Source organism: Hylobates moloch, unplaced genomic scaffold (assembly GCF_009828535.3).
Source record: "Hylobates moloch isolate HMO894 unplaced genomic scaffold, HMol_V3 SCAFFOLD_13, whole genome shotgun sequence".
NCBI lineage: Eukaryota > Metazoa > Chordata > Mammalia > Primates > Hylobatidae > Hylobates > Hylobates moloch.
In genome coordinates this window covers 35,386,109-35,400,201 of record NW_026652288.1, presented here as the reverse complement: position 1 = coordinate 35,400,201, position 14,093 = coordinate 35,386,109, and the positions used below count along the sequence as shown (strand labels likewise).

At 54.3% G+C, this 14,093-nt stretch overlaps 2 protein-coding genes across 2 annotated transcripts in view; one reads left to right on the top strand and one right to left on the bottom strand.

Annotated features, from left to right (window-relative positions):
• The window catches only part of LOC116480610 (carcinoembryonic antigen-related cell adhesion molecule 1-like), a 1,172,951-nt gene that overhangs the window by 390,515 nt on the left and 768,343 nt on the right, over positions 1 to 14,093 (top strand).
• On the bottom strand, positions 2,737 to 6,262 carry DEDD2 (death effector domain containing 2). The gene is made up of 2 exons (XM_032172811.2): positions 5,990 to 6,262; positions 2,737 to 3,962 (listed from the first exon to the last, which is right to left on the bottom strand). Exons 1-2 carry the CDS (start codon positions 6,078 to 6,080, stop codon positions 3,571 to 3,573), a joined length of 483 nt encoding a protein of 160 aa, XP_032028702.1. The 5' UTR covers positions 6,081 to 6,262; the 3' UTR covers positions 2,737 to 3,570.

Below are 14,093 nucleotides of genomic sequence, written 5' to 3'. Positions count from 1 at the left end.
ATCTCGGCTCACTGCAACCTCTGCCTCCCAGGTTCAAGAGATCCTTCTGCTTCAGACTCCCTGGCAGTTGGGATTACAGGCGTGTGCCACCACACTCGGCTAATTTTTGTATTTTTAGTAGAGACAGGGTTTCACCATGTTGGCCAGGCTGGTCTCAATCTCCTGACCGCACGTAATATGAACTGTTCGTTTCTGTCCTGCGCTTTTCAGAATGTTATTTCACAACTAAACATATTTGGGCGGTAGCGGTGGTAAGCACCATTCTAAGCACCACCGGTGCCCTCAGCGTCCTCTGGGCTCCGACCTGCTGTGTCTGCATCATGCAGGTGCCCTCCAGAGCCAGCACCCAGGCCACAGTCCCCTCATGGACCTGTGGGCCATTCGCTGGGCCTGTCTCACATGACCTCCTTGTGTGTAACTGTCGGGTTCCGGGCCTGTGTCCCCACCTGTGCCTGCTCCCCACGCAGAAAAACATGGGGACGATGGCTGCTGACCCTCGAATGGGTGGCGGTGGCACGTTTCCACTTACCTTTGACTCTGTCCGTCTGACTACATCCCATTCAGGCACGTCCCAAGGCCTTCGCAAGGGCCGAAAAATTCCAGCAAAGGATGTCCCCTGCCCGGAATGCCCCGTCACTCTGTTGAACTCCTCAGCCCGCATGGGCCAACCCAAGGTTCTGCTCCTCCGTGGGGCCACGCCGGCCTCCCACATCTCCCATGGGCTCCGATCTCCTGTGGCCGCACACCCTGTCCCCACACGATCCTGTTTCTCTACCCCCGAAGCTCCCTGGGTTGTCCTCCGGGCTCGGATCTGACCCACTTCTGGGCCCCGAGGGTCTGTCTCTCACCCCCCGCGCCTCGCCCGCACTCTTGACTAGCTCAGGGGAGCCCCATGGCGCATGCGCTCAGGGAGGCTCTGGAGGCGCGAGCCTCTGCCTCACGGTTCCCGCCAAGTGCACTGCGCCAGCGCAGATCCCTTCAGCCTCGAGGTTGGCCCTCCTGACTTCTGGCAGGCACGTGCTGGCCAGAGGGCGTCTGGGGCGGAACAGGGTTAGGGGGGAGGTGACCCAGAGAATGGGGCGGGGCCAATAACATGGAACGGAAGCAGGGGCAGAGCCCGAAATGTGTCCAGCCTTGAGGTGGGACCCGTATTCAAATGAGGTCAAGAGAGAAGCCAGGGGCTAGGGGCTCAAAGGAATGGCAGGTCCTAGAATTTAGCCCAGTAATTGGGAGCCCAAACACAGGTAACCCCACCTAGAGGACAGCCTCAGCCTTAGGTCATGAAAATGGAAGAGTCAGGGCAAGGGAGTGCAATCCCCACCTCATTCCCCGCCTAACTGCTGTCACTAAGGTACTCTCCATTTCAATGCTCCCACCCCTCAGGTAAATCACCTGCCCCCTCTCAGTCCATTTCACATCAAACATGGGTTTAAAATCCCACAGGGTGGCTGGGTGCTAAATAGATCTTGAGTAGGTGTCCAGTGGAACTCAGCTTCCTCCCAGAGAGGGTCAAAGCAGAACCTGGGATCACACAGCAGCTGGCTCGACCAGGCCTTGGCTCCTGGATAGGACTCACGACTAGACTTTGCCACTCCCCTCCTGCACATCAAGACGGGTCAAAGTTCCAGGACAGCCTCCAAGGTGTGGGCAGGGGCAACCCTCCCTGCAAGAAAGGCAGCCTTGGAAATCCCAGCCACCCTACCCCCAACTGCCCACCCCTGAGGAAGGAAAACCCTGAGTATTGAGTAAGAGAAACTTGAGTTCCTGAGCCCTTACATGAGGGGTGGGGGAAGGGCAGGAGGCCACAATCTCAGCTGGAGCCACAGAACAGCAGGAGGAAGTGTTTGGCCTCAGAAAGAAGAACAGAGACCCAGGTGAAGAGAATGTGAATGTCCAGAAGATGTGACCAGTGGGGAGCCACTTGGAGACAAATTCCAGGCAGAGAACCCCTGGCTGCCTATCTTTTCAATTTCCAAAGCTTAGGCGCTCCATCAGCCTTGGGTGTAGCTGGCCCACCTCACTGAACAAATTAAAAATCCTGGGAGTGGCCAGGGGCAGTAGCTCACGCCTATAATCCCAGCACTTTGGGAGGCTGAGGGGGGCGGATCACGAGGTCAGGAGATCGAGACCATCCTGGCTAACACAGTGAAACCCCGTCTCTACTAAAAATACAAAAAATTAGCCGGGCGTGGTGGCGGGCGCCTGTAGTCCCAGCTACTCGGGAGGCTGAGGCAGGAGAATGGCGTGAACCCGGAAGGCACAGCTTGCAGTGAGCTGAGATCACACCACTGCACTCCAGCCTGGGCAAAAGAGCGAGACTCCGCCTCAAAAAAAAAAAATCCTGGGGGTCCCCAAGGACATACAGGAGCAAAGCATGTGTGAACATGGTTGGAAGAGTTTCTGACTCTGAAGCAGTATTCTATTTCTTCCTTTGACAGAGGACAAGACTGACGCCCAGAGGGGAAGACAAGCATGTGTTTATCAGCTGGCATATGGTCCGGCATCCTACCCACGCTCCAGCCCCTGACACTGGGCCAGGAACACTCCTTCTCCCAGCCCACTGAGGTCCAAAAGCTGGGCATGGTGATGGGCACCTGTAGTACTAGCTACTTGGGAGGCTGAGGCAGGAGGATCGCTTGAGCCCAGGAATTTGAGGCTGGCCTGGACAACATAGCAACACCCTCAACTCTAAAAATTTAAATTAAATAATAAATAAAGAGTCCTAGAGAGGCCGATGCCCACCTATGCCCTTTCCAGGGCAGTTTAATTGGTATCATTTGTAAAAGGTCTTTTCCATCACCCCCAAAGCCTTTGCATTCCCTTTCTAAGAAGGCGGCTGTTTATTGGTTTTGGCCCCATGTGCAATAGTAGGCCTTGGTCTGATGCTGCCACACTCCCATGTGACACCCCCGGTGAGAGTCCAAGTGCAAGTCTATGTTCAGCTCTGGGCAGCAGGGGGAAGGTGAGGAGAGTCAGGTCTGTAAATTGAAGCTGGGCAGGGCCCTGGCTGGCTGGAGATATGTGGGCAAGGTGAGCAGGCCCCATGTGCACCCCAGCTCCAGTGCCCACTGGTGTGTGGCTGAAGCCCAGGTTGGGTGTGGTCAAATTAGAGGTCCTGAGAGAGAAGCCCTTAGGCCAAAGAAGTGTGTGCTGGGAAGCAGGCCAGGGCAGAGGCCCAGGGAAGATCTCAGCAGGGGCAGTGCGACCATGAGCGAGTGGGTGCACCTGTGAGAGTGCAGATAGCCCAAGATCAGAGATACAATGTGCAGGGGGGCCTTTGGTGAGTGTGTGGCTGTGCCCCTCCCTTCTGAGATACAGGCCCAGCCCCCGCCTCCAGAGGCTAAGTGAGCACACCTGGGGGTAGGAGGAGTTTGGGAAGGAAACAGCTGGAAATGGTTTAGGCCTCAGAGCCCACATCCTGTGGGAGGGGCTGTCAAGGGGCCTGCTGTCCTGGTCCTGTCGCAGTCCTCAAAGATGCTAGTGACAGTCCTCTAGGGGTAGAGATGGTCGTCCTCCCAGGAGAAGGTGGCCCGGAGACTCGGAGGTGGGGTCAATCCTGCCAGTCCTGGATCAGGAGGCCTCTGTCGGGCGCCGCCCCCCTTCCTCCTCCATCAGCAATAGGCGGCGCCGGCCAGCCTCATAGTCAGCCTCATCCACACTGACCAGCAGGCGAACGGCCTCCCGGCCCACAGCCTCTCGCAGGGCCTCAGTCAGGAACACGCCCCGCAGGGCCTGCAGCAGGGCGCCACTCAGGTAATCGCCCCAGAAGGCGTCCAGATAGGAGAGCTCTGAGAACTTGATGTCACAAACCACGGAGCCCAGGTCCCTTGAGCGCAGCACTGCGGTGGCCTGCCCAAACACGTCCAGCTGCCGCGCCAGCGCCTGGGGCCGCCGGGATGCCACGCCCTGCTCCAAGGCTGGCCCATGCTCACAGTACTCTGCTCGAACCCGGAGCCGGATGTCTGCAGGGGAAGGAGGGATTTGTCAGGGAGGGGGCCAACACTAGACACACTGCTTATGGGGAACGTCACCCTTCCTCCCTCCAGCCTTCTCCCTCCACCCCCTTCCGGTAGCCACACCCTAGTCCTGACACAGCCTCCCCGACTCTGTGGGGTTCCCTGACCAAGTACATCCTCCTCTTCTCCAGCCCCACCATCTCCTCACTGCTCCAACAAGCCTCTCCCCCGCCAGGGGTGCTCTTTCCCTGGATCTGCACAACACTTGCTCCCTCTCTTCCTGCAGGTCTTTGCTCAAAAGCCACCTTGCCAACAAGGCCCACCTAGGCCAACCTATTTACAACTGTAACCACCCACCCAGCCCTCTCTGCAGCACGCCAGGTCCCACACCCTGCTCCATTTTTGTCCAAGGCACTTATCACCTTCTAACCTCCTCTGTCAGTTACTATCTGCTCATCATCTGTCTCTACACTCAGTGTGGAGTGACAGATGACAGGAAGGAAGGGGTTTTTGTGTTTTGTTCACTTGTGTAACAAAAACACATAGTAGGTGCTCAATAAGTATTTGTGAAGAACTAATGCATGAACTAATGGACTTGCCTTTAGGCAACCAGCCTCATACCCTGCCCCCAAACAATGAGATTCACATGGTGCCAACCACATCCCCATCCCTCCCATCCACCTGAGCTAGCACTGCGGAGGCGCAGGGTCCTGACCAGGCCCGGGAGGCTTGCGGCTGGACCTGTGCTGGCTCTACTGGGAGTCACTGTGCCAAGAGCAGAGAAGGAAGCCTACACAGGGCCAGCCCCGGAGAGAAGATTCCTGAGGTCATCACATGAGCCCACGATCATAGCTGGATTTTCAGCTACACTCAACTTCCCTTTTTGCTGAAGCCAGTTTGAGTTGGTTTCTGTCACAACTCTCCCCACATCTGCCCAAATGAGGTGGCAGCTGTGTAAAGGGGACAGGACACTGGACTTCTGAGGCTATCCTGTAATCATGAACTTCGCATACCACCTCTCTTCCAGGATTTCTGAATTCCTACCCATCACTTGGGCTAGTGACAGTACCCCCTCTCTCTACACACCCAATGAGGCTGTCCTGAGGATGAGCTGTGAGCCAGAAATAGCAGCAGCCAACACTTACAGAGTGCCGACTATCTGCCAGGCGCTACACCAAGTGCTTGAATCACAGAAACTCATTTAACCTATAAATGACCCTGTGGGACAGGTCCTATTATCACCCCCAACTTACAGATGAATAAATGGAGGCCAAGAGAAGTGAAGTGACTCACCTAAGGTCACACGGCCAGACAATGGCAGTGCCTGACAGAGGTCATTTAACCTCCTATGTCCCTGAGAGTAGGCTCCTCAATCAATGAAGTGGATTCCCACACAGGAGCCTTCAGCAGTGTGACCTGTGACAAGTCACAACCTCTCTGAGCATGGGTTCCTGCCTAAACAAGGGGACAATTCCTACTGAGGAGCCATTAAGAGCATTAAAAAGAGAGCAATGGATAGAAAGGAACAAGCTAGCACCGCACAGTGTCCAAGGGGTGCTCCAAGAATGGCCACTAACCCTCTGATAGGCCAATTGCCTGACCCTTGGGGATGCAGTAGAATCAGCCCTGTGGGGCAGGGGCCACCTTCAGCCCACTTGACAGACGAGGAAACAAGGCTCTGGGAGGGAATGTCTCATGCTGTGGCTCCCTTCAACTTTCATAGACCATGTCAGCCACAGAGCAGAAAGGAGAATGCAGGGCCCCTGCTCCCCAAGACAACTTCGCAGCCCTGCCCACTTCCTCCTCCCACCCCAAACCCTTCCTCTTTCTGGCTCTAGGGGAACCCCATCCTCTCCACTCAATGCCCAGGGAAGCCTGCCCAACCTCAGCCCCCGGGCCCTCCCACAGCATTCAGGCCCAGCTGTCTCTATCCAGAGGACTAGATCCTTGACTGCATCCTTGACTCCAGTAAGCAACTGGCCATGACCTCAATCAATGTGGGTGGGAGAGCAGGGGGCTGGGAGGAGCAGCACCTGTTCCAGGCCACCCAGGAGTGGTTGGCCACAGAGGCAGGGCCAGGTGGCAGAGTCCAACAGACCTTGAGGTGAGTCCCAGCTCTGCCATTCTCTAAGCTGTGGGGCCTTGGGCATGTGACCTTACCTCTCTGAGCCTGTTTCCCCATCTGAAACACAAACAAACAAGAGGTCCCTGGTGGACATTGAAGTCACAAGGATTAAATGAGGCAACTCATAAAATGCTTGCTCACAGCCCTACGACAAAGAAGGCTCCCAGAAACAGGAACTGTAATTTTGACACCCAACTCCCTACCCCCCCATGGCCCTCACCCAGGCCTTCACCTCTCTCTCACGGGTCCCTAAGCCAACCTCCTCCCTGGACTCCTCCAATCCCTGCCATGTCCCCCCATACCCTGCACTCCAGTCACAAGAAAATGTTCCCAACAAGAGCCTTACTTACAAAATGACCTGTCCACCTCCTCCATCCAGAACACTTGCCAAGGCTCAGCTCATGGGACCCCCACATCCCACCCAGTTGAATCCTCTCTCAGCTCGTCCTTCTCCCCAGCATGGACCTCTGGTGTAAATTCTCAATCCACCCAGAGCCCCCACCATGTCAGAGTGGACAGGGGACAGGGACAAGGCCAGAGCAGATCTCCGTGCCCCCATTCAATCTCTTATTCAACAGATATTTTATGAATGCCAGGCATGCTAGGGTGACACGAGGGCCTTGCCACAAGTGGGACGGGGAGACATGTAACCCACAGTTAGGAAGCACTCCTCGCAAGCCAGGCTCTACTCAAGGGCTTTCCTCTCTCAGCCCACCTAATCCTCAGAGCACTTTCACCAGCCTCATTTACAGATGAGCAAATCCTTCAGCAGACCACACTCCCACCTCTGAGCTGGAAAACATGATCATGGTGCACAGGGAAAAGACAGGGAGGTGCCACCAGGCAACAGGAGAAGGCGAGGTTTCTCCGAGCCTCTGCTCTACCCTTAGCACCCAATCACATGCTTTACCCCTCCCCAAAATAATCACAACAGGTGACACCTGCATATAGCTTTTACTATGGGCTGGCACGGTACTACATACTTCACATCTGCTGACCCCTTTGATTGTCCCCACAACCTTATGAGGTGATGCTGTTATTATCCCTTTTCTGCAGATGGGGAAATTGAGGCACACAGGTTGAGTCACCTGCCTAAGGCCACCAGACAGGAAATGGCAGAGCTGGAATTTTACCTCAAGTGTATGGCTCCAGCGTCCGAGCTCTTAACTACCTCTATCCTGTTTGCTACCTCACACAGAACCATACACAACAAATACACAACTAAAAGACATCCTGAGGGCCAGCAGAGAAAATTAGACAGGGTGAGTTATAGTTTAGATTGAAAGGATCAGAGAAAATCTCTCTAGGAAATCACATCTGAAGTAAACGTGAAGGAGGACAAGTAGGTTTAGAAAGAAAAACAGGAGAGAAAAAAAGAATGGCATTCTCAGGAGAGATGAGCATTCATGGAAGTCCAGAGAGAAAATGAACTTCAGGCCTGCACAGGCTGAGGGGCCAGTGTGGCAGGAATGTGGAGGGGAGAAGGGCACTAAGGGAGAACAGGCAGCCAGGTCAGGGAGGCTGATCTCAATCCCAATCGCCAGCAGACTCAAGATTCTAGGGCGTCTGGAAGTGACCACACCTCTCTGCACCTCGGTGGCCTCCTGTGTAAAACAAGGCTCCCCCTAACACCTGCCCACGTGGGGCTACTGTGAGAATTCAAGGCTCAATGAAATGAAAGAGGGGAGGCCAGGAAGGCCAGGCATGCAGAGAGGACAGGAGGCAGGACCTGCCAACTTAGGGGCGACTCCAGCTGTGCTGTGAAGTGGCAGGTGGGTAGAAACAGGGCCAGGGCAGCAGGCGGGGGAAGGGTCACAAGTGGCTGTCCGCGATGGGAGCAGTAGACATGGAGAGAAGTGGAGGAACTGTCCAGTGTGGCCCTGAAGTGGTAGGCGGGAAGAGCACCCAGCATCATGTGCGCTGGACCGGGAGCTGGCTGCATCTTTTCCATTTTGGCAGCTGTGGGGAAAAGTGCCCTGTCCCTGAGAGGGCAGGGGGCAGGTGCCATGCCTTCCCAGAGAGAAGAGCTGCTCCTGCTTCCTGCACTCAGGTGGGCCCAGCACCCTCTTGTCCCCCATCCCCACCTCACCAGTCTCTCTTCTGGGGCAAATAGGACATCAAGTGAAATGGGCTTCTCAGTGGGGGACCAGGGCCCTGGGCTGGGTGCATCTGGGAACCCAGAGATGAACCTCACTCAAGTCTTCCCTCTGCCAGGCGTGGTGGCTGATGCTTGTAATCCCAGCACTTTGGGAGGCTGAGGCAGGCGGATCACGAGGTCAGGAGATCGAGACCACGGTGAAACCCCGTCTCTACTAAAAATACAAAAAATTAGCCGGGCGTGGTGGCGGGCGCCTGTAGTCCCAGCTACTCGGAGAGGCTGAAGCAGGAGAATGGCGTGAACCCGGGAGGCGGAGCTCGCAGCGAGCCGAGATTGCGCCACTGCACTCCAGCCTGGGTGACAGAGCGAGACGCCGTCTCAAAAAAAAAAAAAAAAAAAAAAAAAAAGTCTTCCCTCTAAGAGTTCCTAGCTGGGTGGTGATAAGGTTTGGATGGGTGTTCTCTCCAAATCTCACGTTGAAATGTGACTCCAACATTGTAGGTGGGACCTCGTGGAAGGTGTTGGATCATGGGGCTGGGTCCCTCATGAATCCCTTGGTGATGAGTGAGTTCTTGCTCTGATACTTCCCGTGAGAGCTGGTTAAGAGTGTGGCAGCTCCCCCACCCCCCACCTCTCGCCATGTGACAAGCCTGCTCCCCTTGGCCTTCCACCATGAGTGGAAGCTTCCAGTGGTCCTCAACAGAAGCAGATGCTGGCACCATGATTCTTGTACAGCCTGCAGAACCGTGAGCCAAGTAAATCTCTTTTCTTTACAAATTACACAGTCTCAGGTATTTCTTTATAGCAACACAAAAATGAACTAACACAGATGGGCTGGGGAAAAAGAGGACCTGTGCTCCCACAATACTGGGAGATGCTTCCAGCCTTGCTGGAGAGAGGCAGCCAATGTGCTTTAGTGGAGAGACCCCACCCCTGCCCCACCACCACACCAGGACCAGCACCAGCCCCCTCTGGACAATGGTGGGAACCCTCCCAGCATCTTGGCTTGCCTCCCTCGTCTCTTCTCCACAACAAAGCCAGCATCATCATGTCAAATGGAAAGTTTTTCAACTCCTACTAAGTTCAACTCCTACTGAATTGAGGCAATGAGGAGAAGCTGCCTCCAACTCCAGAGAGGGATAAGCAGCCATCACCTGCTTCCTGATGGAGAGGCACAACACACCCTCAGAAGTGGGACTGAGGAAAACAAAACATCAAACCAGAATCTGATCAAGCCTCTCCAGACCCCACTACCCATCTTCAGGAAATACAAAAGATGGGGTAGAATAAACTGAATCAATCCTACTGCAGGATACAGTCAGCAAAATCCAGTCTTCGGGAAATGCTACAGGACAACTGCTTTAGAAAAATACAAAGCAAGGCAGAGAAAGAGAGATGGTAGGGGAAAGGAGAGACTTCAGAGAACCTACATTTATGAGACAACTGAAAATCTGAGCACTGATCAGATACTTGATAGTAAGGAGTTACTAATCTTTTTTGGTGTGAAACCCTATTTTTATCTTTGGCCAGCCACAGTGGCTCACACCTGTAATCCCAACACTTTGGGAGGCCCAGGTGGGTGGATCACCTGAGGTCAGGAGTTCGAGACCAGCCTGACCAACACGGAGAAACCCTATCTACTAAAAATACAAAATTAGCCGGGTGTGGTAGCACATGCCTGTAATCCTAGCTACTCGGGAGGCTGAGGCAGGAGAATCGCTTCAACCTGGGAGGCAGAGGTTGCGGTGAGCTGAGATCGCGTCATTGCACTCCAGCCTGGGCAACAACAGCAAAACTCCATCTCAAAAAAAAAAAAAAATCTCTTTTCAAGATTCACAGTGAAACATCTACAGATGAGATCATAGGGCAACCAGAATTGACTCCAAAATTCCTAATTATCCTAAGATGAGATCAGCCATGAGTTGACAATGGCTGATGCTCATCCACTTTGGTATATTTTCCATAGAAAAAATCGCAGGGGCCAGGCGGTGGCTCATGCCTGTAATCCCAGCACTTTGGGAGGCCAAGGCACGTGAATTGCTTTGAGCTCAGGAGTTCGAGACTAGCCTGGGCAACAGGGCAAGACCCTGCCTCTAAAAAAACACACAGAAATTAGCCAGGCATGCTGGGTCACGCTTGTAGTTCCAGCTACTCAGGAGGCTGAGGCTGGAGAATCACTTGACCTGGGAAGCGGAGGCTGTAGTGAGCTGAGACTGCGCCACTGTGCTCCAGCCTGGGCGATGGAGACCGTCTCATAATTAAAAAAAAAAAAAAAAAAAAAAAAATTGCAGGGGAGAAGCAAAGCTGATCCTGTCATTCAAATCCCTCAACTGCTTTCCACAATTAAAAAAAAAAAAAGCAAAGCCCAGGCCCTGCAGGATCTGCCCTGGTTCCCTCTCCTGCCCTCACTTCCTAGGGGTCTCCACCCTACTCCTCCATTCCGGCCAGTTTCCTTGCCATCCTCCACGCTGCCCTTGAGCACTGGCACATCCCACTTGGACCTGTGCTCCCGCTGTCCTCTCCATCGGGAACACCCTTCCCCTGACATCTGAAATCTCTCTCTTGGCTTTCTCCCGCCACAACACAAGCTCAATGAGGGCAGGGTCTCCCATCCCTGCTGACCTAGCATATAGTAAATACCCTATAAATACATATGAAATAAACAAACCCAAGTTTCAGCCGCGCTCTGCCCCCTGCCACTCAGACTAGTGACCGCCTTTCCCTGGGCATGCCTTTCTTTGCAAGATGTCATCCCACCTCAATGGCTGTCTTGAGAATTCAGGGCCAAGTGAGTAGTGCCCACCACAGACCCTGAGAGGCACATGGTTGCCCAGATGTCCTGTGTCCAAGCCTAGGACTACCAAGGTGCCCTTCCTCACTGTCTCAGGCAGTCGGGAGTTTGTCTAGTTCTATCCCTCAATGGAGGGAAGCTGGCTGGGGGTCACAGGTATCACAGGTGAGGAGGGGTCAAGAATAGCAGGCCTCTTCTTCAATCAGGCCTCCTTCCACCTCTGACATTCGGCCTCTCTAAAAGTAAGCCATCCCATTTTTCAGAGGGAAAAACAGGAGCCCAGATGGGGAGAGCCTCACTCCAGCCCCACCCTGCCTGGTGAGTCAGCAGTCAGACCTGCTCACCCATCTCCCATCAAGACCTAGCCAAGCCCTGGTTAACAACCTCCTTGCCTCAGGAAAGAGACCTGAAGCCTCCCTTGGCCTGTTCCTGTCTTCCTTGAGGCAATGACTCCCTCACCTGCCCAGCCAGCCTGGTGGCTCTGGGAATTACTGGCTGATTCGAGGGGGAGTCACCACCAGGCAACCACCCCCTCAAACCCTGCCCCGCAAGCTCACATAGCTGCCTGAGGACCCAGGGCTGGCTCTCTAGGTCTGTTCCTTCTGACAGCACCCAGCACAGGTATCTGCTGCCTCATCTACAAAGCGGGCATGATACCCACTCCCTGGAGGGCCATCATGGGCACCAGGAGGGGGCAGGTGTGTGTGCTTTGTGGGCTGGAGAAAGCTCTGCAGATGGCAGAAGGAAGCACCCCCAGGCCAAGGTCTCCTGGAAGATGGGACACGCCAGCATCTCACCAGCTCCAACTTGGTCTTCTGACCTCCAGCTTCCACACTGGCCTCCTCCACTGAACCCTTCCGCTCCCCCCAGGTGCCTTCTCTCCTCTCTCAGCAGCCTCAGCCCTTTGCAGGGGCTCAGCACCACCCCCGGCCTCACGTTTCATTAGGGCACTTGTCACTAGCTGATGCCATCTGCTACGCTGGCTTATTTTCGAGTTATCTGTCTTGCCCACTATAAAGTAAACTCCTGGAGGCTCAGGACTTTCTTCACCTCGTCCAATTCTGTGCCCTCCGTGCCTGGAACAGTGCTTGGCATAGAGATGATGCTCACTAATAAAAACTGGATGAAGGAATTAACAAACCCCTCCATGGCTCTCCCACCCACCACCCCCTGGAATAAAATCCAAACCTTCAAGGCCCCCCGCCTGCCTCATCTCCCCCTGCTCCCACCTACAAAGCCTCTGCTCCAGACAGACTCAGCCCTGACCACATCCAACTGGGGACAATGCACACGTGAGTCACTCTGCCAGGATCACCCTTCCCAGCTCCTCTTCCAGCTTCCTTGAGCTTGTTCTAGACATGGCACCTCCACAAGGAAACTGGGGCTGGCCAGGAGACTCCCTGCACACCCCAGAGCCCCTGCACTCACAATACCCATGCCACCTGTCACACCAGCCTGGCTGCCACTTCCCTCATCTGTCTTCCCTGCAGCCTGAGAGCTCGAAGACCATATTTGATCCCTTCTGTGTTTCCCAAGCTTGCCCAACTACAGAAAGGAGTACTACAGTTGAGGGGGTGCTCATGGCTGTGTCCTCGCCACAGGACCAAGTGGAATTTCTCAAGGGCAAGGTCAAAGTAGTCTCATAGCAGAGCCCCCAACCCACCCAACCCACCATGTCTACAGTCAGCCCTATGGCCAGTGCCCTTATTTCCTAGGTCACTTCTCCCCACCCTCTCCAACACGACCCCCAGGCCAGACCTCTGCCCAGTCCCTCTCCACAGACCTCACGGCCTCTTCAAGCGATTAATTTAATCTACTTAACACACGCCTAGCAGAGCACCTACTAGAAGCCCAGTGCATCCTAAACACTTTGAAAACCCTACCTTGCTTCTTTTTTTTTTTTGAGACGGAGTCTCGCTCTGTCACCCAGGCTGGAGTGCAGTGGCGCGATCTCGGCTCACTGCAAGCTCCTCCTCCCGGGTTCACGCCATTCTCCTGCCTCAGCCTCTCCGAGTAGCTGGGACTACAGGCGTCCGCCACCACGCCTAGCTAATTTTTTGTATTTTTAGTAGAGATGGAGTTTCACCGTGGTCTCGATCTCCTGACCTCGTGATCCGCCCGCCTCGGCTTCCCAAAGTGCTGGGATTACAAGCGTGAGCCACCGCGCCCGGCCTACCTTGCTTCTTAACTGATTTTCCAGATGGAGTTAGAGTTCTTTGAAGAGGTATCACATCACGTCACCCTCCTGCTCAAAACCCATTGACAGTGCCTGGCGCATGGAATAAAATCCAAACTTTCATCCCTGCCGTGGCCCGCCAGGCCCAGCTGCTCCGGCCCCAGCCTGGCTCCTCCACCTGCTCCCACCCTCTCTTGGTGGCACTTATCATTATCTAAAATGATCTTCAGTTTCACTGGTCACCTGATTAGGTCAGCTCCACAAGAGCAGGGAACCTCGCTGCAGCACTCCTGCCCCAGGCACACTGCACAGCAACAGTGAGAACAATAAACCCTCGTACAGCGTGTGCCAGGTTGGGTACTGCTCCAGGCATACTGTGAGTAAATTTGTTTTCTCACAACAATCCAAAGAGGGAGGCGATTATCAGCCTCACTTTACAGATGTGGAAACTGAGGTGGATGGCTGGGTGCGGTGGCTCAGGCCTGTAATTCCAGAACTTTGGAAGGCTGAGGCGGGTGGATCACTTGAGGTCAGGAGTTCAAGACCAGCCTGGCCAACATGGTGAAACCCATCTCTACTAACTAAAAAAACAAAAATTAGCTGGGCGTGGCAATGAGTGCCAGTAATCCCAGCTACTTGGGAGGCTGAGGCAAGAGAACTGCTTGAACCTGGGAGGCGGAGGTTGCAGTAAGCCAAGATCACACCGCTGCACTCCAGCCTAGGAGACAGAGGGAGATGGCGTCTCAAAAAAAAAAAAGACAAGACAAAAAAAGAAACTGAGGAAGAGAGGTTCAATTACTGGCCTGAGGTCGGACAACTTATTTAAGTGCCAAGACCATGATGTAAATCAGGCAGCCTGATCCAGGATCGTTTTTTTACCCTGTGATATGCTGCCACTGCACAAGAAATGTCTGAGTAAGTAAACCCCTGCAGATGTTTGCTGAATA

Coding starts and splice junctions, on each gene's coding strand:
- DEDD2 (XM_032172811.2), bottom strand. CDS start 6,080: ATGGCAGAGCTGGGACTCACCTCAAGGTCTGTTGGACTCTGCCACCTG. Junction 3,963..5,989: donor TCCTGGGTGGCCTGGAACAG/GTGCTGCTCCTC, acceptor CTTCCCCTGCAG/ACATCCGGCTCCGGGTTCGA.